The sequence below is a fragment of the Lissotriton helveticus genome, chromosome 3_1, assembly GCF_964261635.1.
Source record: "Lissotriton helveticus chromosome 3_1, aLisHel1.1, whole genome shotgun sequence".
Classification (NCBI taxonomy): domain Eukaryota; kingdom Metazoa; phylum Chordata; class Amphibia; order Caudata; family Salamandridae; genus Lissotriton; species Lissotriton helveticus.
In genome coordinates, this window is record NC_136061.1 from 212,476,021 (window position 1) to 212,502,350 (window position 26,330).

The 26,330-nt window shown below is 47.7% G+C and overlaps 1 protein-coding gene across 1 annotated transcript in view; it reads left to right on the top strand.

The window, feature by feature from the left end:
- LOC144824482 (uncharacterized) overlaps positions 1 to 26,330 on the top strand; it is a 695,244-nt gene that overhangs the window by 323,268 nt on the left and 345,646 nt on the right. The window contains exons 8-10 of the mRNA XM_078683566.1: positions 4,020 to 4,139; positions 13,076 to 13,143; positions 17,688 to 17,748. Coding sequence (XP_078539692.1) covers positions 4,020 to 4,139; positions 13,076 to 13,143; positions 17,688 to 17,748 — 249 coding nt within the window. The remainder of the gene's footprint in view (positions 1 to 4,019; positions 4,140 to 13,075; positions 13,144 to 17,687; positions 17,749 to 26,330) is intronic.

Consider the following 26,330-nt stretch of genomic DNA (forward strand, 5'->3'; position numbering starts at 1 on the left):
CACTGATTCCCGCGACTGCAGCTCCCTCGAGGATGGGGCACAAGCGCTGGGCCGTTGGAGCACTGGGCCAATCCCAGCGCGCCCCTGTCGGCAAGCCCCTCGACCACGTGACTCTTCTCTCGGCCGGGCCCAATCACAGCGTGGCTCCTCTGTCGAGCCTCCCGCGGCGGGCCAATCCCAGCGCGGCTCCTCAGTCGAGCCTCCCGCGGCGGACCAATCACAGCACGGCCTCTCCGGTGATGTCAGCGGACCCGGGGCCGATGGCGGTGGGTTTCTTTGGCTGTTCTTTGTCCCGGGCAGCGGCGGTTATTTGCAAACCTGGCGATTCGGGGCACGGCAGGTTCCCCCTCACAGGGCGTAGGTCACAGTCAGGCCGCCCAAGATGTTATCAAGTCGCTCGGGGAAATTACTAACGAGGGAGGCCCAGCAGTCCCACGGCCGGCGTCAGTTGTGTGCCGATGAGCACACTGATCCTCCCACAAGGCAGGCAGTTAGTAATAAAGCACAGATGGCGAAAAGGACATTTCTTACAGCGTCTTGGCTCTTTTTGGGAACTTTTTTAACCCTGTGTTCCAGGAACAGGAAGCCAGCTCTTCTCAGGCCCTTGGAGACTCTAAGCTGACACAGCACACAGCAAAGTCTTGGTTGCAAGCTGTTGGGGGAAGCACAGCACACAGCAAAGTCCCCTTCTTCTCTCCTTTAGTTGAATCAGCAAAACAGAAGGTCAGCCCCAGAGCACATAGCAAGGGCAGTCTTCCTTAGTTTCTCCAGCTGTTCTTCTTCAGGCAGAGGTTCCTCTTGATTGTAGAAGTCTGATTTTCAAGGGGTTTCTGTCCTACTTTTATACCCCTAAAGTCTTTGTTCTTCATGTGTTGGGGGTTCTGGACCAAGTTCAAACCAGTCCTGGGGACACTCTGCCAGTGCACAACGTCTTCCTTTGAGACAGGGGGCCAGGGTCCTCAGACGCCCAGCAGGGGGTGGAGCCAGTCTTTTGTGGAGGCAGGCACAGCCCAACTCAGCTACAAGGATTTCCCCACCCACCTCTCTAAAATGCAGATGGGCCTATTCAGCCTAGGGCTACACACCCAGACTCCTGGAGCCAAGACACCTCACCAGCCCCTGTCACTCCCCAAAGCCAGACAGTCAATCCACAACCAGGCAGAGGCACACAGGAAGGTTTGAACAGAAAAAGAGCAGCTTTCTAAAAGTGCCATTTCTAAACGCAGGATTTAAAAACCATCTTCACAAAAAGATATGTTATTAAATTCTGAATTCAAGGGTACCAGACTCCATGTCTCCATCGTGTTCCTATGGGAAGATAGGCTGGTATAATGGTACACAGCCTTCCCCATTCTATCCTATGGGCAAGATGGCCTTCCAATAGTGAAAAACGAAATTGGCTGTATTTCACTATTCGGGCATGTTCATGTTACACACATCACTACATGTCCTACCTTTCACCTGCACTGCACCCTGCCCAGGGGGGTACCTTGGGCCTACTATAGGGGTGTCCTATGTGCACAGAAAGTAAAGGGTAGGGTCTGGCAAGTGTGGGCACTTGCCAGGACAACATGGCAGTTCACAGACTGCACACAGGCACTGAGGTGGCAGGCCTGAGACACCATTTTAGGACTACTCATGTGGGTGGGACAATCAGTGCTGCAGGCCCACTAGTAGCATTTGAATCACCAGCCCTGGCACACTCGGAGCACTTTACTAGGGACTTCATGGTAATATAAATATGCCAATCATGGATAACCAATCATAATAACAAGTTACATGGGGAGCACTTGCACTTTGACACTGGTTAGCAGTGGCAAAGTGCCCAAAGCATCTAAACCAGCAAAAACGAAATCCAGCACAGCATCAGAAATACAGGAGGTAGAGGCAAAATGATAGGGGGAAACCACGCCAAGGATGCCAGGTCTAATAGCAGCTCTGTATATAACTTTGTCATTTAAGCTGTATTGAGATCTCAAATTTGTTTCATACTGCAACAAAAGAAAAGCACTGCAATTATCTGGTGCTGCTATGTTTGTAATGACCTAGCTATAAAATATTTGTAACCAGCAAGATCAAATGAGCGTTGGCAAACTAGAGAATATACACTACACTAAAAGTTGCATTTATTTTATTTCTTCTTAATATATATAGTGCAAACTTGGCTCAAGCGCATTAGTGTACTTTACAAGACAAGAAGAATGTGGATAACAAACATCATAAAAATAACAGATAAGTGACACAGAAATAACAGATTCTGCAGTTTGAATCAGGGAAGAAAGTCAGATTGTATTTGAATAGATTGGCTAAGTCAAAAAAGCGGATGCAGGGAAGTGGTCACAGCTTTATCCAAAGTGTCTCTCAAAAAGGAGGATTTTGGGACCCATTTTAAACGTGGCATGACTCAAGGTTCTGTGAAGACGTAAGGGAGGGAGTACCAGATCCTTTTTGCACTTCCAGAGAATGCTTGTTTCATAAAGTGTTCTTGTCCCAGAGATTTTCAGTTTTCCCTCCGAGTGAGAGGGTGTGGCATGGTGGAAGGCTTTTCAGGTGATGCATGCATCCTTAAATTAGGCTCTTGCTTCATAGGGAAGTCATTGTAGGGTGCGAAGAATCAGGGGAAGAGGATCAGTTTTTTGTGACCTGTCACAAACTGGGCAGCTGCATGAAACAGTGCTTCCAAGGGTGCCAGCTGTGCTTTAAGGAGACCGGCGAGGAAAGAGTTCCTATAGTTCAGTCTGAAATTCAAAATGTAAGAAAACTTTATAAAGCTTTTATCCAACAGAAAAAGCTTGTAGTTGTAGAAATTGATACATTAATTTCACCTGTCAGAGCAACTTCATCTTCATAGGAATGGATAACTTTCTCCTTGGGTTTTCTTGTTGTTTTGTGGCACCTTTAGAAAATGACAACGGATGCCACAGTAGAAACATACATTTCCCTATCATCTTTATCTTTTCTTCATGGGTCAGTGGGTCGCCAACAGTCTCTAGTTGCATGGTCTCTGCTTCTGTAATGTTATCGTTTTTTCTTTGCCTAGTCGTGGGGTGGCTGGATGAAATTCACTCCTTTTCTACTACTTGTTCAGTAATCCTTTGATATAACTATAGGACCAAATTAATCTGGGCCAACACCTTGGTGGATTGATTCAGAATTTGTACTAAAGTGTACTACAAAGGCCTCTCTGTCATGCTGCCTATGCTGCACTATACATGCAAAGAAAACATTTAGGTTCCACAAACTTTCAGAATATGAATGACCTACAGGAGTAGTATGGTTAAACTCCTCCCCTGCCTAGTACCGCTCTTTCTCTCAGACTTGGTTGGAGGGAGAGGATGCTGATAAGTAATCCAGAAACCAGCTTTACATTTTTTTGTCTTTGTGATGAGAGCCTAGTGAGAAATAAGTGAAATTAATTAAGCTATATAATCACCCACAACTGTCTTCTTCAAATTCCCCACTCCTTACCTGCTATAGGCCTGTCCCAATAATGAACTGGCTTACTTTTTCACAGTGTTGCGTGGGTTCAAAATGTCAAATAATGTCTGATTAATATGACTTCAAGTTTAGAGCCCCTTTGATGCTACCTTGACTTCAAGTTGCTCAAAAGGATTGTGTTATGTTGTTTTAGCAACTCCTTGCTTTAACCCCTTGCATGCTGGTGACGAACCCCAGCCGTCACGCTCTGCGGTGCTCGTGTGCGGGATGACGGCTGGGGTTCGTCACGGCCCCGCGCTGTTCGTTTGTTTACCGCACAGCGGCGGAAACGGCCAGCAGCGAAGGGGTTAACTCGATCCTCAGGATGCCACACCTTGTTATGAACTCTTTGTTAGTGTTGTCTTTCCAGTGTCATTGAATGTGATGCAGTATTCTCAAGTTTGCATCGTGCTGTCTTCAGACTGAATGCATGTTGTGTGCTGCTAAATATCTAAAAACTCTTTTCCTCCTCCCTGCTTAGTCATTTCTGATTTTTCCACAACATGTGCTGTTGGCTTCATCAAAGTGAATATTTTTTCTAGGTATTCAGCAAATACTTCCTCAAGCAAACTGCTTTCCTTGGGCAACAAATGCAGCGAGCAATCAAGATACTGTCAAGATACGGTTAGCAAGATCGACACTTCTGAATGGGACTCACATAGGTGAGTATGGCTCATCTTCCTTGGCCACTTGTATGGAGCAAGGAGGGCAGGTTGGGGGCAGGTGGGAAGCTGGTGGGGAGCTACTTTTACACTGGATCCCTACTCTTATGAGATCCCAAGGGAGGTGAGGTTCTCCTTTCTCGGTTCCTCCCTGGGCAAGTTGTCTTTTATGAGTTCATTTCTGGGTCTGTGTGCTTGCTGGTTCCTGTATGCTATGGAGTGAACTGTTTACTGTCCTGTGTGGATGTGGAAGTACAGCCTGCCAGGTTACCCGCTCCCAAGCCCAAAGCCAGACATTCACAGAAGGTGCATGGGACAATGCAGCGTACTTCCCAGATAGTCCGACGATGCCATATCAACACGGATAAAGGGATCTAGTGGGAGTATTTTGTCCAACAACCTTGTACTGGTTGGAATTGTGTTCCCAGGTACATCAGTTGATCCAATGCAAATGAGACTCCTGAAAACAATGCACTAGAGCTTCTCTGGACTGGGTTATTCCTGCTTTGGTAACATTGAGTACACATATTCAGTGTGCACTGACTCCTGAGGAGCCTCCATAAAACATCTCTCACCTGCTCAGATTTTCTACATCCTCATTCAAGCACATTACTTTCTTTGAGACTATGGAGACTTAGCAAAGCTGCTATAAGTGCAAGCTGTAATTACATGAAGGTTGATCCTTGTGAATTAGGACAGCCTCGGAGCATGTCCTGCTGATTAGTGTCTTATGCTTTCTGAGGAGCTGTCTATCAGCAGGTACTATTGACTGGTGTATCATTTTCTGTGAGCCTGAGGGTCTCTCGATGGCATACATGACAGCACTCCTGATTCAGGCGGCAGTCTGCATGGTTTTTAAAAACAAAACATGATGTTTAGATTCATCATAAATGATCCATTTCGGAACGTTCACAAAATGTATCTTACATAACAAAATAGTACAGTTGGATTCCTAAAAGAATTACAGAAGATTCAATGTTTGCAATATACGACATCAGTAGCAAATATAATTGCCGTAAATAGCGTAAAATTTGTCTCCATTCACAAAATATTAGTTAATAAAATTCACCTCTGATGAATATTTGCATATAACTCCCCCAGGCATGGGCTTTGCCAGCTGTGCAAAGACTATCGATGCCCTACACACTCTCCAAGAATGTGTGAGGAATTTGATGCTGTAGAGTGTCTTTATATTTTGTGAAACTTCCCAATGTAAAAATCAGTACCAGACATTTTTGTTTTATACTAAAGAATACGTGGCAGAATAAGAGGACATGGGTACTGCCTCCACAACAGCTTTACAGAAGTAACATAGGTCGGATAACTGTTTCTCAATAGAGCAACTGGTAAAATTCAGTGAACGTTCCAGGAAATCAAACCATTACACAATGCAGTTGTATACCATTTTCTTTTGAAAAGCAAGCATTGGTGTGTTAACAGCTTGTTTTAATTATAACCGAGCATCTGATGTTTAAACAACCAACGATAACTCTCTTTTAATACAGCTGTCCAATTTGTAAATATTGAAGTGCATTGAACAAAAGGTCATCCACCCAAGTTGCCTAACTAGAATGGATGGAAGACAGCTTTGGCAAATGGCTAACTCTAGGGTCGTTTAACCGTTAATTGAGGGCTATTCTAAAGATCTCATAGGCAGGTGAGCTCTAAAGTTTGATCCTATAGGTGAATAGCATCAGGCATCACCCTCCTCCAATCCTTGTGGTGAACCTCTTCGGGATGTTACCCGTCTGTGATAATGCAGTCAACTCTCAGCTAATTGTATATGTCATTTTGTGTCGTCTCCAAGATGGAACCCAAGTTAATCAAAGTTAAGGGCTTTTTATATAAAGACTTGATCAAGGGAGAAGTTCTGCCTGAAAGATATTTTTGAATTAATGGCCATGTATTTGGTTTGGGGTCCTTGAGATGACTGTTGAGTCATCTAAAGAAAAAACTATTTCCCCACTCCAGATCACATAAAAACTGCCAAATAGACCATTAACATGTAGACAGAACAAGGGTGGATCAAGCCTGACGACTTGCTTAACCCACTTAGGACTCCAAAGTAATTTGTAGCTTTGCCATTGGGGCACCCCCTTTCCTAGACAGAATTGCAAAAGTAGAGTGAACTTATTGGATTTCAAAAGTCCTAGATAGACCTTAAAACTTCTGCAAAATAGTCCATAGCTTTATTCTGGAGATGCCATCAAAAGTGCACTTATAATCTACAAATATATTAACATTAAAAACATTTTCCTAATGTTAACCTATTTAGATAGTAGAAGAGTCTGCTGAATTGCTTGGTTGATGGTATGAACATTTGGTTGAAAGTCTTACAGGAAGTTGATAGAATGTTATGTGCATGTGGTCTTTCGGCTTAAAAAAGTAATAGCTATCTATAGATTAGCTACTAAGGGCCTGATTGGAATATTGGGTGGCTATTGCGGCGGTCAGGAGATCGCCCGACAAGCGTCGGCATTCCCAATGTCCAATTTCGCTAGGACCACTGTGCTGGCGGTCGAAAAATGCTCTTTAACATGGCGGCAGAGGAAAAGGGCAGCAGCACAAGCTGCAGTGTTAAGAGGACTTTGTGCATATCCATGCACTGTGCGCCATGCTTCATGTGAGGCATGCCACATGGTCAAAGATATGCGTAGGGGTACTATATGTGCCACCAGGGCCACTTTGCAGTGCCCCACGAGGGACAGAGGCCCTGGCTGACGTTCCCAAAGTCCCTATCCAACAGCCTTTTCATGGCGGTCTTCCCGCTATGAAAAGGCTGTCTGAAAGATATATCATAATCCCAACCTGCCTCGACACCCCCACTTGTCAAGACTACGATTACGACCGCCGCCCCTTCAGGATCTGAGATCCTGGCAGAGGTGGCGGTCTTCCCCCCAACTACAAATAATCCAACCACATGCATCGAAATTCGGTGGTTGCATCGAAGGACTGTCAGTCTGGCCGACTGCAACTGACGGCCTGTCAGTGGCTGTTTGCCCAATATCAGAATCAAGCCTAAAGAGTCTTTTTAACAAACTAGGCTGTAAGTTGCAGAATCATTTTGTGCCTCTTGTTCATTGAAACTGTCAGCCCCAGCCTATGTTCATGGAGGGTGTTAGAAATGGGGGTCTCTAGTTGGCAATGGCTGGCGCAATGTCCAAATAGGGACCCTTCTTCCTAAGTCAGGGCAAGTGAGCTACCCCCTTTGACAACCCCTGCTCAACCCTGTGGTAACGTAGCACGAGCAGTTCGACCCATCTCAGAGGCAGTGTGTGAAGCATTTATGACCATGCACAATAAGGCAGTAATGACACGACAAAAGGACACAACTCAAGTAGGTATAGAAAAATACTATCTTTATTTGAAGTTTACCTCAAAACTCTCAAAGCGTTTCAACAAGATACAATGGACGTAAACCAGTAGGGACTCAAAAAAAGGCAATAACGTATTCCTCAGAACGTGACAATGACTGAGCTCAAGGGCAGGGCCTATGCGACCCGTTGCACACCAGGTACCTGCTGCGGAAAGGGGACACGGTACAAAAGGGGGTGGTGATGGACTAAGCATCTGAACCAATCAAACACTCACACCCAGTCAAAAGATCTGGGTTTAATCCATCACCGTTCTTTAGCCCACTCCGCCACCCCAGTTCAGACATGGCTATATGCAAATCAGTCTGACCCTGTGCCTCATGGGAACAGTCCAGCCCGAACTGCCAAGCCATGCCTTCCTTGGACCGGAAACAAGCTTCTGAGGACCAGTTTCTGGCATTGCAGCCTTCTTCAGCCCGGCTTGCTTGAATCCAGTGGCAAAGTGAGCAAGGGACTCACGTCTGTGCATACCCTGCCACACTTATGGCGGCAAAAGCGGTACAAAAGTGGGTGGTGATGGACGGAGCATCTGAACCAATCAAACACTCACACCCAGTCAAAAGATCTGGGTTTAATCCATCACCGTTCTTTAGCCCACTCCGCCACCCCAGTTCAGACATGTCTATATGCAAATCAGTCTGACCCTGTGCCTCATGGGAACAGTCCAGCCGGAACTGCCAAGCCATGCCTTCCCTGGACCGGAAACAAGCTTCAGAGGACCGGTTTCTGGCATTGCAGCCTTCTTCAGCCCGGCTTGCTTGAATCCAGTGGCAAAGTGAGCAAGGGACTCACGTCTGAGCATACCCTGCCACACTTATGGCGGCCAAAGCGGTACAAAAGGGGGTGGTGATGGACGGAGTATCTGAACCAATCAAACACTCACACCCAGTCAAAAGATCTGGGTTTAGTCCATCACGTTCTTTAGCCCACTCCGCCACCCCAGTTCTCAAAGCGTTTCAACATGCTACAATGGATGTAAACCAGTAGGGACTAAAAAAAAGGCAATAACGTATTCCCCAGAACGTGACAATGACTGAGCTCAAGGGCGGGGCCTATGCGACCCGTTGCACACCAGGTACCTGCTGGGGAAAGGGGACACAGCACTCAGCTTCTCGAAGAAGCGGAGATGGTGACAGGCGGATTCCCAGCGACCACAAGTCTTGGCTGCAGGGGCCTGCAGCGTACACTCACAATGGTTCGGGCACTCACGGACAGGCGGGGCTCTCAGCGGCAGCAGCACGCAGCTGCGGCGGCCCGGGCTGATGGTGGCGATGACTCTTGATTTGCAGCTCCGTGGTGGGCTCACAGCGGCAGCAGCTCGCTCTTAGCTGCGGCGGCCCACAAGTTGCAATCCTCGACAATGGGGAACAAGCTTCGGGCACTCAGCGGCAGCAGCTCTCTCTTAGCTGTGACGGCCCACAGGATAAATCACGATGAGGCAAAGTTAGCAAGGGAGTGGGCACTCAGGGGCAGAAGCTCTCTTTCAGCTGCGACTGCCTACAGGACAAATCACGATGAGGCAAAGTTAGCAAGGGTGCAGGCACTCAAAGGTAGCAGCTCCTTCTTAGCTGAGGTGGCCCACAGGACGAAGGGTGATGCAAAGTTGGCAAAGGTGCGGGCACTCAGCGGCAGCAGCTCTCTCTTAGCTGCAGCAGCAGCCCACACAGGTTCAGCGAAAGTTCAGAAGGTTCAAATTCAAGCGGGCTCTCAGTGACGCAAGCTCTCTCTTAGCTGCGGCGGCCCACACAGATTTAGCAACAATTTTGAAGATCCAAATTCAGGCGGGCTCTCAGAGGGGGCAGCTCTCTTTCAGCTGCAGCGGCCCACACAGATTCAGCGAAGTTGCAAAGGTTCAAATTCAGGCGGGCTCTCAGCGGCGGCAGCTCTCTCTTAGCTGCAGCGGCCCACACAGATTCAGCAACAGTATCGAAAGTCCAAATTCAGGGGGGCTCTCAGCCGCGGCAGCTCTCTCTTAGCTGCAGAGGCCCACACAGATTCAGCGAAGTTGCAAAGGTTCAAATTGAGGCGGGCTCTCAGCGGCGGCAGCTCTCTCTTAGCTGCAGCAGCCCACACAGGTTCAGCGACGTTTCCGAAGGTTCAAATTCAATTGGGCTCTCAGCGGCAGAGGCTCTCTCATAGCTGCAGTAGCCCACACAGATTCAGCGACAGTTTCAAAGGTCCAAATTCAGGTGGGCTCTCAGCAGCGGCAGCTCTCTCTTAGCTGCAGTGGCCCACACAGATTCAGCGAAGTTGCAAAGGTTCAAATTTAGGTGGGCTCTCAGCGGTGGCAGCTCTCTCTCTCTGAGCTGCAGCGGCCTACACAGATTCAGAAAAGTTGCAAAGGTTTAAATTCAGCGTTACTCACAGTCGAACCAGAGGCTCCGGATTACTCTACGGAGGCCTCACTTGCAAGCAGAATTCCTCGCACAGGAATTCCGACGGCTGACGGGGTGAAGTCTAATGTCATTGGGCCCGATTCACAGAACTAACTTAAGACAAAATCCTAAACTTACTACTTTTGGTATTCACAGAAGTAAGGATTTTGTCTTAAGTTTGTCTTAAGACAGACTTAAGACAGACTTAGGACAGACTTAAGACAAAATCCTAACTTAAGTCTGTCTTAAGTCTGTCTTAAGACAAAATCCTAACTTCTGTGAATACCAAAAGTAGTAAGTTTAGGATTTTGTCTTAAGTTAGTTCTGTGAATCGGGCCCCCTGAGACTTCAGCAGGAGATGCTCTCAATTCAGGCACTAGGGTAGTTTCTTCAGCAAGCTTGGTGAAAGTTTTCAAAGTCCTTTCCTCTGTTCACTCGGACAGAGTTTCGTCTTGAAATCCAGAGGGAACACAACTGAACAAAGTTCCAGCGCAGCGTTTTATACCTAAAAAGTCTTTGTTCTCTAAAGTCACAAATCACTCAGTCCAGTCAGAACCAGTTCGGTGGGGTGAGGGAGCACTTGGTTTACGAGGTAACATCCTACCCTTTCAGAATGAGGGGGTCTGCTATCAGACGCCCCGTGGGAGGTGGAGCCATCATTCACCTTGCCATGCATGGCCTTCCTCAGATCAAAGAGTCATCCCTCCCCATGCTCTGATTATCGATCTCTCTCTCCAGCCAGGTCTGACCCAGCTGGCCGTGCTGCTCCAAAACCAGACGGCCAATACACATACTAGCGAAGCCTACAGTAAAGCTTAGGCAAGAAACTACCACGTTTCCGGAAGGGGCATTTCCAAAAATAGGATCTATAAATGGTCCTTACTAAAAGGTGTATCTCGAGGACCTGAGCATAAACATATCAAACTCGAAGTTCCTTTTAGGTTCCTGGGGTCAGATAGGATTATAGAAGGTAATCCTCAACCCGCCCATTCTGGCCTATGAGAACTGATCGTTTCACAGTAGTAACCGTGAAATGAGGGTAAATCGCTATTAGAGCATGCTACACAGATCTAGGCATTATGGTTATCCTAATTCATACAGTCATCATTACACAGGGAGCATTCGCGCTGTGGCACTGGGTAGCAGTGGCACAGCGCCCAGAGCGTCTAAATCCAGCTAACCTAAAACATAGGAAGAGGAGAGAGACATGGAGACCTATGCCAATGATGCCAGGTCTAACAGAGAGGCTAACTGTGCCACTAGTTTATTAGTATCTTTTAAAATATATGGATTCCAGACTTCAGTGTTGTAAATATAAAGGTCAACAGGCCCAGCGATTTTCGACTTTTTGCATGGCATTATTGCAGTTTAAAGCTCTTTTAGAGTTAATGGCTTATCACGAGATTTGCTCCTGTTTGCAGAAAGGGGTTTGCCTTCTAGACCTGGGTCAAAAGTGAATCTGGTGGGACAATGTACTGAGTGATCATTCTTGTGTTTTTTTGCTTCACTACCATGTTGTACACCAACTCTGAAGATTTTGTGTCTACTTTAAATAGTCAATAAAGCTCACAGACCTTTCAACTGATATGTAAGTGTAGGAAGAGTATCTAAAATTGTTCTCTGATTAGAAGCTCAAACGCCCTAGTCAAGTATTAAAAAGAAAATCTGCCATGTCAGACTTCATCTTTTCTTTACCCTTGACTCACCAGGTTGAATATTCACCTAGTATGCACCTTCATCTTATGCATTCATACAGAGACTCAGGGCCCAATTATGATGTCGGGCGGACCTCAACCAAAATCTACACCTGCTGTCCACCTGCCGTATTACGATGCGGAGGGACCTTGAGCCTGTCGGAGCATTGGAAATTCACATAGTGCCTTCATGACGGCGGAGCCAGCCTCGGTTCTGACGTCGGGATCATGATGTCATTTTCTGACAGCCTTTCCATGTCGGCCTTTCTGACATAGAATGGCCGGCGAAAAATGACTTTGAGAGCCAGAGAATGGCCCTCTTCCCCACAGGCACTCTGCTATGGCACTTGGGGGGCACCGTGGGTGCCCCTTAAACATTACTGCACCGTGTGGCAGGCACCACATGGTGCCTGCCACATGGCGCAGAGATATTTACATATATCCATTTTTTAATGGAAACTTGTGCTGCGGGTCTTGTCAGCCCGCCGCACAAGCATCCATTGAATAATGAGTGTTTGCGACCCGCCCTAACACTGCAGTGGGAACCGCCGACCTAAGGCTGGGCGGTTTCAAACCGCAATGGTGTTAGGTGGACGTAAGTGTGCCCAACATTGTAATGAGGCCCAAAATTTGTACATTAAAATCTTCTGCGGTTGGTATCATATGTCGCAAATCCTACCTCCGACACTAACAACTTGCAGCCAGGATTGTCACCTTGCTTAGGAAAAAATGTGTTTATGTTTACTGATTTGGAATGGGCAAGAAATGGTAGGTTAAAAATTCTTTGTGCAAAATGCTAAGAATTATTTTCTATCATGTAGAATGATAGATGGATTTCTGTGAATAACAAGAATGTTATTTGCTGAGGGGTTCTGAGCGACATCAAAATAGACAATGAGAACGAAGAGCCCCGATGTGAACAACGTCCTTGTTATTCACATTTTAACCACCCATAATTTTATTTTGTACATAGTCTTGCAAAATCATCTGCCCCTGCTTCCGACATGTACACAGGGGCAGAGGATTAATGGGTGAACCATATATAACACTTAAAAAATGTATTAGAAAACTTGGCCTCCTGACACTCATTTCCACTACCCTCGACATATATTTTCCCTATTCCTCAAATTGAAAAATAATTACCTGACTTCCTGCCACTCACCCACAGCACTCTTTGGAGAAAAAAAACCCCAATCATCTCCAAATATAAAAAAAATACATCTGGGCTTCAGCTACACATGCACCCCACCACTCCCCTCTTTTAATATATATTCCCAAAAAATATACCTGACCTCCTACCACCCATCCTACCACTCTCTGCAAAACCCTCCATTCCTGCCAAAATGAATGAATGAATGAATGAATGAGTACGCTTTTATATAGCGCATGGCTACCCTGAGGCATCCCAGTAAGAAATGCAAGTAAAGTAAAATGGTGCCCTGACAAACCACCTAGCTGTCCACTAACCAGATATCACTTTCATATCTTTCTAGCCCCAGTGCAGTGGACCAAGACTTATCAGAGGCTGGATCAGTAATGGAAGAGGCGTCTGACGTAAAAGGTAAACTACCTCTGCCACTGGCACAGTAGTATGGATGATTATGGTGCCTTAAGGATAGATCCACATACCAGGATTCATATTTTAACCTGCTGACTCATTTATTAGAGCAACAAAAACTACAGTTAGAAACTAGGCTCATTGGGATTCTGATTTATAAACTCTCTGGTTGAAACAGAACACATTGCTTCTTAACCTCACCAGACTGAAAAGTGTGGCCACACTTCTCAATTTCAACTCTTGTGACTGAGAGGCACTGCCACAAGGCTGAAAGGTCCTGCACAGCTTCACATGTACCATGTAGCCGAGTCCTGCATAACTTCACTTTTCAACTGTACCACAAAGCTGAGTTTGGCATAACTTCGACTTGCAATCTTGCCACAATCCTGAGCGGTCCTGTGTAACACTCAATTTCCAACTCTCGCACAAGCTTAGAGATCTCGCGTAACCTCACTTTCTACTATACCACAAGTAGGAGTCCTCCATAACGTCACATCCCAACTCTGGCAAAATGCTAGAGGTCCTGTATAACACCACATTACCTCCTTGTCCTGTCTTCCTCGCCACAGTAATTACCCATGAGCCTCCGGCTCCACACAGAACTCCAAGTATAAATAAAAAAAATGCTCTAGTCTCCCTCTCCCTCCTCCAAGATGGCCCCCAGTGGCTCCAGCCAATCCCATAAAGGGATACAGATACCTCCAATCGACCTGTTCTTTTTTTCTGCACTACTCCGAGTGCTCTGTTCCCTGCTGTCAGGTGAGTGGGGCTGGGGTCTTGCTTCAGGAGCCCCTTATGTCCGTGGGTATTGGAAGGGGGGAAGTTAGTCTCTAATTTTGATGTTTTGCCTTTTTGACTCTGCTCTTCTCCTGGGATTTTTACTGAGGTTCTGCCTCCTCTTATTTGACCTTGGCATGGGGAGAGCATTAGTGTTTTTCCTTGTCTGGTCAATGTTTTGATTTCTGCTTCTTCTCTTTCTATGGCGGAGTTGCATGTCCAGAGAGTGTGCCATGTCCTGCTGCATCACAGATTCCTGATGAATGTGCCGATGTCCTCCCTGGTTCCTGAGCGGGAATTGATTTTCGTTGGGGCTCTGTTCGAGGCTGGGTTGGGGATGTTGTTCCTGCCCCCTGCTCGGATTCTGTCACTGCTGTCGGCTATGCGGTCTCTGTTGTCGGGGCCTTCTCATCCTGTGGCCCTGTGGTTGCGGGTCCGGGGGCTGATGTCTGCGTCCTTGTTGACCGTTCCTTGGACTCGCCTTTACGTGTATAAACGGTTTCCTCGGCGAGATTTTTCGGACAAGTTTCCTTCCTCGGTCGAGGTGGATTCCTTGATGACCAGTATGTCGTCTCATGGTACTGTGGTCTCTGAGGATTCCTCTCCTGCTGACCCTGTAGATCAGACAGTGGGTGGTGCTGTCGAGCGCACTTTTGCGGCTGCTGACTTTTCCATTAGGGCGGCGGCCTATTCCTCTTACACAATCCAGTCCTTATTTGTGGATTTTTCAGATCTTCTTCGAGATCACCATGTGCGGGTCCGGGCGGACAGGCAGGTGGTAATGTCCTACGTCAACCGTCGGGGTAGTTGCATGGTTCGTTCCCTCGGTTGCCTCTGCCTTCGGATTTTTGGTTGGGCTGAGAGGAACCTGGCGTCCCTGTCTGCTTTTTGACTTCCTGGTCTGGGGAACACTATGGCGGTTTGTCTGAGCCGTCAATGGGGTCTTTGTCCCTGACGTCCTTGTTGTTCCGGAAGTTGCGGATGGTTCCCCCTTTCTTTGCCGGGCGCCTTGTCCTGCTCTAGCGGACTTTCGGGTGCTTTGTGTGTTTGTGAGAGCGTCGGTGTTCTCGCTTCGTATGGGGGCCGCGCCTACTCTTCCTGCTGTGCGTGGGGTTTCTTGTTTGTGTGGCCCCCTGCGGACCGCGCGTCCTGTCCATGGACATCGAGCGGTCCGGTTCTTCTCCCATTGCCATGCCTGCGTTTCATGCCTATTGCCGTGATTGTAATCGGCTTTGAGGAGCGCGCCGGTTGGCCGCGTGTTTCATTTCCTTGCCGTGAAGGGTTGGGAGTCTCTTTGGGAGGCACGCGCTGGTCTTCCTCGTTTTTTATTGTAGATGACTTGTTTTCTCAGTATCTGTGTCCTGTGCCTGTTTCTTTTCCCCTTCATTCTTCAGTGTTGTTGGTGTTGGACACTGAATGGAAGGTTGTGGCCAAGAGCTCTTTTCCTCGTTTACTGCATAGATCTGCTGCTTTTGCACGTTTATTCCTTGCCGGGATGTTTGGAGGGTGGACGCTCTGTCGTTCCTTTGGCCGGGGGCCTGTTGTATGCTTTTCCTCCTGTTCCCCTGATTCCGGCGGTCTTGCAGTAGTTCGAGTGGGAAGGGTCCTTTGTCCTTCTTGTCGTTCCGGGGGGGTGCCGTCGCCCTTGGTGTCCCCTGTTGTTGGTTTTGGCTGTGGCCCAGGGGTGGGCCTTGCCGTTCGTGCCTTACCCTCTGTTGGGCCCTCTGCTTCCTCCGCCTGTGTTTCGGTCCCTGGGTCTGCGGGCTTGGCTCTTGAGAGGGGTTCGCTGTTGTGTGCAGGTTGTTCTTTTGCGATTGCTGGCGTCCTTCCGCAATCTCGGAAGCCTTCTACTCTTCAGTCCTACGCTAAGCATTGGGTTACCTTTGCCTCTTGGTGTGTGTGTCACAGGCTGTCATTGGCTTCTTTGGACCCTGCTTGAATTCTGGATTTTTTTATATGTTGGTTTCCTTTTGGGCTTGGCCATTTCCACTCTCGGGGATCGATGGGCCGCCATTCGGGCATTTCATGTCCTGCCTTTAGTTCCAATTTCTCCTTTGGTGGCTCGGCTTTTAAGTCGCTTTCTTTACAACGTCCCCGTCCTATCTTGTGTTCTCCTCCTTGGGACCTTTCTCAGGTATTGGGTTCCTTGCAGTCGGCTCCTTTCGGGCCTTTTGGAGTCGGTGGGCCTGATGTTCTTGACACTCAAAGTAGTGTTTCTTGTGGCTATTGCATCTGCCAGGCGTATTGGTGTGCTGGGTGCCTTCCTGCGGTCTGCTCGGTTTTTGGTCATTTTGTCTGATCGTGTGGTCTTGCGCCCTCGTCCTACGTTTATTCCTAAGGTGGATTCTTATTTTCACCGTTCTGCTGAAGTGGTTCTTCCATTTCTTTGTCCTGATCCTTCCTCAGCTGGGGATTGCCTTCTCCGCCTGTTGGCTGTGAGTCGTGCTTTGTTGGTTTATTTATCACGCACTTCTTCCTTTTGTACTGTTGACAGTTTGTTTGTCAATTTTGGTTTGTCTCGTCAGGGCCTGAAGCCCTCCCTGTCCACTGTCGGTCGTTGGATTAAGGAGGCCGGATTGTTGGCTTCTGGTTCTGTTTCTGAACTTCCCCCTCTTCCTGTTCAGGGTCGGTCCACCAGATCTGTTTCTGTATCGTGGGCCGTTTTTGAGGGGGTGTCCTTGGTGGATATTTGCCGGGCTGCCACTTGGTCGTCCCCGCATACTTTTATGTCTCATTATCGCCTTCAGTTTGGGGTGGGGGTTCTGTTTCCTTTGCCTCTTCTGTACTGTCGGCTGGGATTACTTGAGGTGTATGTTTCTGTGGAATTTTTGTACCTCTTGTGGTTGAAATATGTTTCTCTACATGATTTCTGTGGAGTGTTTTACTTGCATGAAGCTGATTGCTTTGGTATCGGCTCATGGGTAATTACTGTGGCGAGGAAGACAGGACAAGGAGGTAATGCCCCGGTTACTTACCGGTAATCTTCATTAATCCGAGTCCATGTCTTCCTCGCCACAGTATAGTTTCCCTTCCCTCCCTGCCCTGGTGGTGGCTTCATGTCTGCGGCTTGGTTTTTCAGGTCGATTGGAGGTATTTGTATCCCTTTATGGGATTTGCTGGAGTCACTGGGGGCCATCTAGGAGGAGGGAGAGGGAGACTAGAGCGTTTTTTTTTATTTATACTTGGAGTTCTGTGTGGAGCCGGAGGCTCATGGGTAATTACTGTGGCAAGGAAGACATGGACTCGGAGTAATGAAGATTACCGGTAAGTAACCGGGGCATTCCATCCCTACTGCAATACTGAGAGGTCCTGCATAACTTCACATTCCAGCTCTATCACAAGGCTAAAATATACTGTATAATTTCTGTTTCCATCCCTATTACAACACTAAGAGATCCTATATAACTTCAAATTCCACCCCTACTACAATACAGAGAGGTCCTACATAACTTCACATTCCAACTCTATCACAAGGCTACAAGCTACTGTATAACTTCCGATTCCAGTTCTACTACAAATTTAGGAGGTTATGCATCACCTCAGTTTCCAACACTACCAGAAGGCTGATATGGCTGGCCACAGGGCTGCATCTTGCTTCATTACCTTAAACGGAGAGCTGACAGCAGTATCTGATATGGGTTCCGGTTTCTTTTTACAGCAATTCATGTTAATGCATAAACAACAAAAATAAATGCAGTACTTTAATAAGGGGCAGCGGGCATACAAATCATGTTGCTAAATTGTCACAAGCACTTCCTATTTATTCATAGCCTTTTTCTACATTGGTGAAAACGATTTTGATGAGGTTGACGATTCTGAAGCCCATACTAGGTAAGTGAATGGGTTAAAAACTGCATAGTGCACAATGTGGAGTGAACACATTTTAGAATGCCGACTGCAAAGTGAAGCAAATTGCTTAAATACCACCACACTTTTAAGTGAATGAAATACTATGAAGTGAGCACATTGTACAGCGGACATTGTGGAGTGAATATATTGCAGAGCTCATAGTATGAGGTGAATACATTATGAAGCGCAACCTGGAGTACACCGATTGCACAGCGCACACTCTAGAGCAGAGGTCTTCAAACTTTTGAAGGTTGAGCCCCCCAGATGAATTTTTAGGTCTCGCGACCTATCGATGCGCGCATGCGCATCGAGCGGAGCGAGAATTCAAGTGGCGAAAATTCTCGTGAAACCACCAGCTTTTTGCTGGCGTTTTCATGCTGTTCATGTGAACCACGTGTTCAAACATGAACGCGCATCAGCCTCCATCCATTTGCCGCACAGCACATCAAAAGGCTTCACCCAGCGTGCGCTCTGCGGCTTCTCGGCTTCTCCTCCCCTAATCTCCTCCCCTAATTACGCCGCACACAGCCTTCCTTGCATTTCTCCTCCCCCTCCCCAGCCAGCTTCCCCCAGGCCGTGTTCCCTCATCCCTCGCACCCCCTCCTCCTTCAGCTTGAGCTGCGTGAACACGAGGGGCACACACTACTCTTCAAAAGAGAAAGAAGGTTGGCATTCTCCCAAAGGCTGCACCCTTCCCGGAAAGCAGAACCCAAGGCTCACAGTTTCATAAAGAACGTCTCTAGCCAAGAAGTAAGAGATTTGGCTAAAGATTTCTGCTGTTTTAGAATGGCTCTCAGGTGAGATATTCGCGTGGCTGACATAAATTAACAAATTCCGGAACACAAACATTCTGTCAGAATTTACTCCCAACACCACCATCCTATCGAGTCCATTGAACACCAGCGCATCGTGCAATGGTAGCTGGTGCCCCTTGCGTAGGCCAGTCACCCTGGAGCATACTGCAAACAAGGCTATTCCTACCTTCAAGCCGAATCTCGCATATCAAACAGACTGCTGAACACTAAAGCTTCTACAGCTTCTTAAACACTGAAACGGGCCAGCAAGGCACACCCCCATCAAAACACGCAAACATAAGACCGTCACTGCAAGCGGCCAAGCTATCAGCCAACACGGATTTACAAACCGCTCACAACAAAAAACAAGCATTGGCATTGCCAATAGGTCTCGCTTGTGGGACCTTATAAGTATTTAGTTTTGCAGCACAATATCCGATTATGCAACAAGGATATTGTGCTGCAAAACTAAATACTTATAAGGTCCCACAAGCGAGACCTATTGGCAATGCCAATGCTTGTTTTAAATGTCGCCCCCCCCCCACCAACTGACAGAAATTTCTGGAATCTGGTACACTACATAATCGACCGCCACCCACATATCCCGGGCCATATCTGGCAAATAATGTTCAAAACAATGAGTGTTTCCTCCTTCTCCATGAATTCCCTCACTACCACTCACCAACAATGCACCTCATCTCTCTATAGCACCTTTCTGGCAAACATTATTATTTTTTTTTTTATAGTGCTACTCATAGTTTCATCATACTCAGGGGCATATGTACAAGCCCCTATAGACACCATACCGTCACTTTTTACGACTTATTTACAAGGCAGAGTTAAGATACTTAACTTGGCTTAACGCTGCCTTGTAAATTAGGCCCCCTTTCATGCTATGCTTATCGTGAAAGGGTGGGCAGTGGGTGTTGCGATGGGCGTTCCACTGCAACAGGCACTGATTTTGATGTTGCGCCCTATTTACAAGGGCAGCGTAAAAGTGAGGCAGCGTTAAAATTAAGAACAGGGAAAACCTGGTCTTAAGCTGGCGAAACTAGGAGAAATGCATTATTTCTCCTCATTTTTTGCTTCATCCATGTGTGCTGCCTTGTGCAGCACATATGGAAAAAGCAAAATGCCTTGTATTTGTGATGTTTAAAAAAAATATCCATTTTGTGATTGCTGTGTGTGCTGCATTAAGCAGCACACATGGAAGTGGGACAAATGGCATTTAAAGATTGTTTATGTACAGGAAGGTCCCCCTCCTGTACATAAACAATCTTTTCCCTGCACCCAGACAGCCTTGCACTATGGTGCAATGGTGTCTGCGTTGGCGCTACACTGCTAAGTGTAGCGCCAGTGCAGGGGAAACGCAAGGCTGCACCATATTGTTGTAAATATGGTGCAGCCTTCTGTTTCTGAAGTGGCGGAGAGAGGCCTTAACCCATGACTGCTAATGCCTCACTCCGCAACTTCCTTGAATATATGCCCCTCGGTTCGTTGATCTGCATGGTATACCTTATATGTAGCAGGCACATTAACCCTCTGTGCTGTGAGGGTGACCAGAGTGCTCATGTGAGTGCACAGTGAGGTATGCGACAGTGTGAGAGTAGGGTAAGTGGAGTGACTGCAGTGTGAGTGAGGTGACCATATGAATTTGGGCGTGCATGTTAGTGCAGAGTGGGAGTAATGAATGCATGGTTAGTGATGAGCTTGTTTAAGTGAGATTGCAGATTGAGCAGTGAGGGGGACAGGTGAGTGAAGTGTCACATGAGTTCAGGGTTGGTAGTGTGCTTGTGTGGCTGCAGGTTCAGGGAAAACTGCACAAGTGCATTGTGAGAGCAGAGTGATCACTGAGTGCAGGGTGAGTGCATGGGAGTCAGGTGAGGGAATTGTGATCGCTGTGAGTGCAGGGTTAGCATGAAAGTGAAGGGCGAGAATGAGGAGCAAGTTGTCTGAATGCAGGGTGCATTCCCAGACACTTGCAGTAACTCAGCACGCTATTGAAGGCAGCGCAGGGTTTCAGATATGTTAAACTATTGCTATTGCAATTATGGCATTAACCAGGGATCAAGGGTGGAGGAAATAAATACTGGGCTGATCTTGCAACAAACTTCCAGTTTTATGATTAGGGTTGCCAGCTAATTAATTTGATGTCCCACATGGTACAAAAAAAAGCAGTCACCTAAAGCTCTATTTTCAGCACTTATCTGTGCATACTCTGAACAGCAAATATACATAGAAATCACTTTAAATTGTGTTTTAGGGCTGCTTGAATGATATGAATGATATGACTGATAATAAAAGGGAATAAAGACAGAAAAGTCACATCATAAATGAATACATACTTCTTTATAACCCATATTTACTGTCAAGAGAAGCAATTTGCAGGCTGTTTAAACACCTGACTGGGATTTGTCTTTTGGCAAGTTAAAACCCTTTTAGCCCTGTGATCATTGCGCTCCTGCTGGTGTAATTTAAAAAGCAACATTGTTGCCTTTCTGGGAAGAGCTGTCCCTCCCTGGATGGGGTTAAATTCCGAGAGCTGAAATGCTTCAGCTGCATTGGGAGGCAGGAAGCCTTCTCTGCTAAAACTAAAAGCAAGTAACAGACATTCATTTAATCTGCAGTGTGAGGCAAGGAGTCTCCTCTGCTATGAAATCGTGGCTTTCAGTTTTAGCAAAGGGGGCTCCTTGCCTCCCACTGCAGCTAAAGCATTTCAGCTGTAGGAATTAAACAGGATAGCCCCCCACCAAACCCCCGTGCGTGGCAGCGTGATGAGACAGCTTCCCAGTGCGCACACAGCCAACTCCAGTATTTCACAGGTCTTTAAAAGACTTTTTTCTTGTTAATGAGGCTTTGATTGTTTTCACCCCTTCTTAAGGCCCCTGCAGCTCCACTCTGCATCAGTAGAGGACAAAGGTGAGGTTTTAGGGTGGAGTGCGCGCCCCCCTGAGACAGCATCGCGCCCACAGATTGAAGAACTCTTCTCTAGAGTGAATAAATTGCCCAGTGCACACTGTGGATTGAATACATTACATAACACACACTTTGAAGTGAATAAACTGCATTTCGCATGCTTTGAATTAAGGTAACTAGCTGCCTTATCTGACCAGATTTCCACTAACCAAAGTGAACCTTTACATTTTTAAAGTTAATTATAATGGTTTTCCAAAAGCAGATGATTATTTCTAAAAGTAGAAAGTGCTTGTGGCACCAACGGTGCTAACTGTTAGGACACATGCAAAAGGACCATCAGCTTCCCTCTAATAATATATTTTAATCAGGGAACCAAGAGAAACTTTTGTTTAGCTGTGAGTATGGTCCAGAGAAACACAAGTAAAAGCCCTGAACTGCATATGGCTGCGGAGGACCAATGACTACTGTTTTCCTCATTATTCATCAAAAAGAGAGGTAGGGAAAATGTAGTAATACACTCTTAGTCCCCAGCAATAATGTTTCCAACAAGAAAAGAGTGTAATTGCTATAATTGTGATAACCACGAGAGAAAAGGATACAGGGGTATGCAACCAATTAGGTTTGTGATAAAAACCCTCACTCACCAACCTGGTTGGTGACATGCTTCATGCCTCCCCAGTGTGCTACAACGCCAGATTTACTGCGGAGCTGGTTTTGTGAAGTGGTACGTGCTAAGTGATGGTGATTACATTTAAAAATGTCTAAGTTGTATCAAAAAAATGTTTATTGGTTGATCAATTAGACATATTAAAAACAATGTGTAGGAAAAAAAGCCAAATAGATTGTTTGACTGTTTCCTTTAACTTATAGGTGGGTCAACATGTTTCTGCCGTGTATGGTGTAATTTTAGGGGGAGGGAGGGAGACAGGGGGAGGGAGACAGAGGGAGAGGCAGAGGGCGACAGACAGAGGGAGACAGACAGTGGGAGACAGAGGAGATGGAGGGAGGGAGGGAGACAGAGGGAGGGAAGCAGAGGGAGGGAAACAGAGACAGACAGAGAGAGGGAGAAAGGTAGGGAGACAGAGGGACGGAGACAGAGGGAGATAGAGAGGGAGGCAGAGGGCGACAGACAGAGGGAGGAGGGCGACAGAGGGAGGGAGACAGACAGAGGGAGGGAGATAGAGGGGGGGAGACAGAGGGACGGAAACAGAGACAGAGAGTGGGAGACAGAGGGCGACAGACAGAGGGAGGTGGGTGACAGAGGGAGACAGACAGAGGGAGGGAAACAGAGACAGACAGAGGGAGGGAGACAGAGGGACGGAGACAGAGAGGCAGGCAGAGAGCAACAGACAGAGGGAGACAGACAGAGGGAGGGAGACAGAGGGAGCGAGACAGATAAAGGGAGACAGAGGGAGGGAGACAGAAGGAGCGCAACAGATAAAGGGGGACAGAGGGAGGTAGACAGACAGAGGGAGACAGACGGAGACAGACAGAGGGAGGGAGACAGAGAGAGGGAAACCGTGGGAGACAGAGAGAGAGGGAGACAGAGGGAGGGAGACAGAGGAAGGGAGTCCGGGTTAGACAGAGGGAGGGAGAGGGAGACAGAGAGGGAGGGAGACAGAGAGGGAGGGAAACAGAGAGAGGGAGGGAAACAGAGAGAGGGAGGGAGACAGAGAGAGGAAGACAGAGAGAGGGGGAGACTGTGAGAAGTTGGCCTGATATATGATGCTCACTAGTTCTAGTGATCACCTTGTATCATGCCAAGCAACCCTTATGGTGCAGGTTGTAAAGTCAACCTTATAGACAAGCTATCCTAGGGGTAGCATGGACTAAGCAGTCTTAGGCTAAACTCTGTAAAGGCATGTGAAGCAAGCTGTTTTACCATACACAATCCCTTGAATACCAAATGAAAGGACACCACACAGATATATATTGAAAATATATATAGATTTATTACTACAAATATCCCTGATACTCTTTATGAGCACAGAAACAAATGCGTTAAAACAAAACACAGTTTAAATACACAAAAGTTGCACAATATGGATGAGCCCTAGGGGCCACCTAAACCATATACTAAAATAGTGGTATAAGAACCACTATGGGGAAAGTGAAGAGGCCTAGGGCCTGGGGAATCGCTGGAGCTGTTCGGGACTAGCAGTGAAGAAGTCGGGAAAGGCCCGCGGGACTCGGGAGCAGTGCGGAAAGTGCACGCTTTACCAATGCAATGTCAATGGTGCGTAAAAAGTACAAAGTTAGTTAGGAAGGAACCTTCCGAGTGACCTAGAAAGCTGAAACTTGAGACACAGACACTAGAGGTGTGTACCAGTGTGGGAACACCGGCGGAGCTGAGTTACCTCACCCACAGGAAGCGGGTGCATAGGGTCGAAGTAGTGTCGGGTTTCGTCACGCAGGTCGATGGTGCTTGGAGCTGAAGATGCTGCAGGCGGCTCGATGTGAAGAGTTCCGGTGGATCCAAGGGTGGATCTGAAGAGGTGAAGACCTGAAAGCAGAGGGGACAATGTTCAAAGTCACTAGCCAGTGACTACCGTGGAACCAGAGTGGAACCAGGCGATGTCGGGTGCAAACAGGCGTCGAGGTGTAGCTTCTCTCTGCAGCCACGTCGACACGAGGGGTCGAAGACGTCCAGGAGTCGGTCACGAGCTGTCCCACGCAGGCTTCTCGCTGTTGGCGGTGTCGGCGACTTGATAGAAGCAAACAGTCCTTGGCTACTGCAAGCCACGCAGGAATCAAGAAAGGCTTGTTACCAGCAAGGTCAGAGCAGGGGCTCCTTTTTACAGAAGCACGGGCAAGTCTGCAGCAACCAGACCCGCAGTGAAAGTTGTAGGTTTCGTCGCCAAGATGGCCACTAGCCGCGTGGCAAGTGGACGGTTAGGCGCGTCGAGTGGCACGATGCAAAAGGGCCCCACGCAGATCGTGGAGATGCTGGGGGGCTGATCTTCGGTGCAAGGGCTGCTCGAGGTTGGGGCTTTTTAAACCCCAAAGCACAGCGTCGAGGGTGCCTCTGATGCTGCGCAGTCAGCGTTTCGGGGGTCTTCCAAGATGTCCGGTTCCACGTCTCTCGGTGCCTCCACGGGTCCCTTCTTTGCAGGGACTGTGGATCGGGCTGTGAGAAGTCTGGGAGTCTGGGTCTTGTCATGCTCTGGGCTCGGGCTCCGGCGGGAGGTGGCGGCAAAGCAGACGTCGAGTTGCTGGATGGTGCCTGTGTGAACAGGGTGGTCACTCCTTGGCCACAAGGGAGATTCTCTTCCGTCTTCTGAGCAGCAGAATGTCGAAGTCCAGTCTTCTTCTGTATTTCAAGTTGATTCAGGATGATCTGAAGTCTCAGGACACAGCTCCCACTCTTATTCGAATCTGGGGGGCCGGATCACCTACTAGGTCCCTCCTCTGGGTGGAACCAGGAAGGGGGGTGGTTACAAACCCTTTCCTTTGTCCAGTTTTGCGCCAGGACTGGGGCTGGAAAGCCCCAGCACCGGTTTGAACTGGCCTATGCACAGGGACACCTTGTGTGCCCCAGGCATGTCTGATTCTTTTCAGCCCTGTCCTACCCAATACACAAAATCCTGTCTGGAGTGGTGCTAGCACCTCCCCAGGCAGGAAACCCTTTGTCCAAGCTGCCCTCGCTGGAAGGACTCCCAGCAGCAGGAGGTCAGACTTGTGTCTGTGGTGGCAGCATCCATTTTGAGATGCTAAGGCTCTGTTTAACTTTAACCGGGGTTCAGGCTAGGTACATGTTGTGTCCCTCTAGAAGGGTGGAATGCTACCCCCGTCGCCAGAACTGGCGAGGGGGTAGTATTCCAATTCGTATGACACCTTACTCGACATGTTTTGATAAAGCCAAACCCAAGATAGCATTTAACCGCGAGGTTCATAATGCACTTAAGAGTATATGGTATGGCAATATCATGAAACAGCTAAAGGACATGGTTCCGAAAGCTGCAGACAGGCTCAGCTCATGCCAGAGCACCATATCACATATTTCCAAGCACTCTGCCTCCAGGATTGATGAGGCCTGCCATAGGAGTGACTGATAGGAACATATGTGTCCATTTTAGGTTAGGTATAGGCATACTACACCTAAGTAAGGGGTGGTTACACCGACTTACCCCAGCTGAGTGATCAGCCAGTTGTGTCAAATATGGAGGCCAGGCCAGGGGTGGCACAATACATGCTGCAGCCCCTGGTAGGCCTTGGAAGCACCTATGCCCTGGGTACCTGGGTACACTGTTACAGGGGCCAATAAGGTGAACCAGTTCCAATTTCGTTATGCACCTAAAGTACATGGGTTACAATTTAGAGAGAGAACAGCAGGCTGTGGGTCTGATTAGCAGGCCCACAGCCACATTAAGTCATAAACCAGTGAAGCAAAAAGCAAAAATTTGGGGTGACCATAGGATAGCAGACCCTACTCTCCTACACAACCCCCCCCAAACGCAGGGACATTAGACTAACCTTGACCAGTTGTGTCTTCATGTTCTAAGTGGAAGTACCTGGAGAGACCATCTGCATTACCATGGTCAGTCCCTGGGCGGTGCTCCACTGTAAAGTCCATCCCCTGTAGGGAAATGGACCACCTGAGCAGTTTGGGGTTTTCACCCTTCATCTGATTAAGCCATAAGAGGGGCTTATGGTCAGTCTGAATCTTGAAGTGAGTGCCAAACAAGTATGGTCTCAACTTCTTCAGGGCCCACACAACAGCAAAGGCCTCCCTCTCAATGGCTGACCAACGTTTCTCTCTGGGGGTCAGCCTTCTGCTAATGAAAGCAATGGGCTGGTCTTGACCCTCTACATTAAGTTGTGAAAGCACAACTCCCACTCCCAACTCAGAAGCAT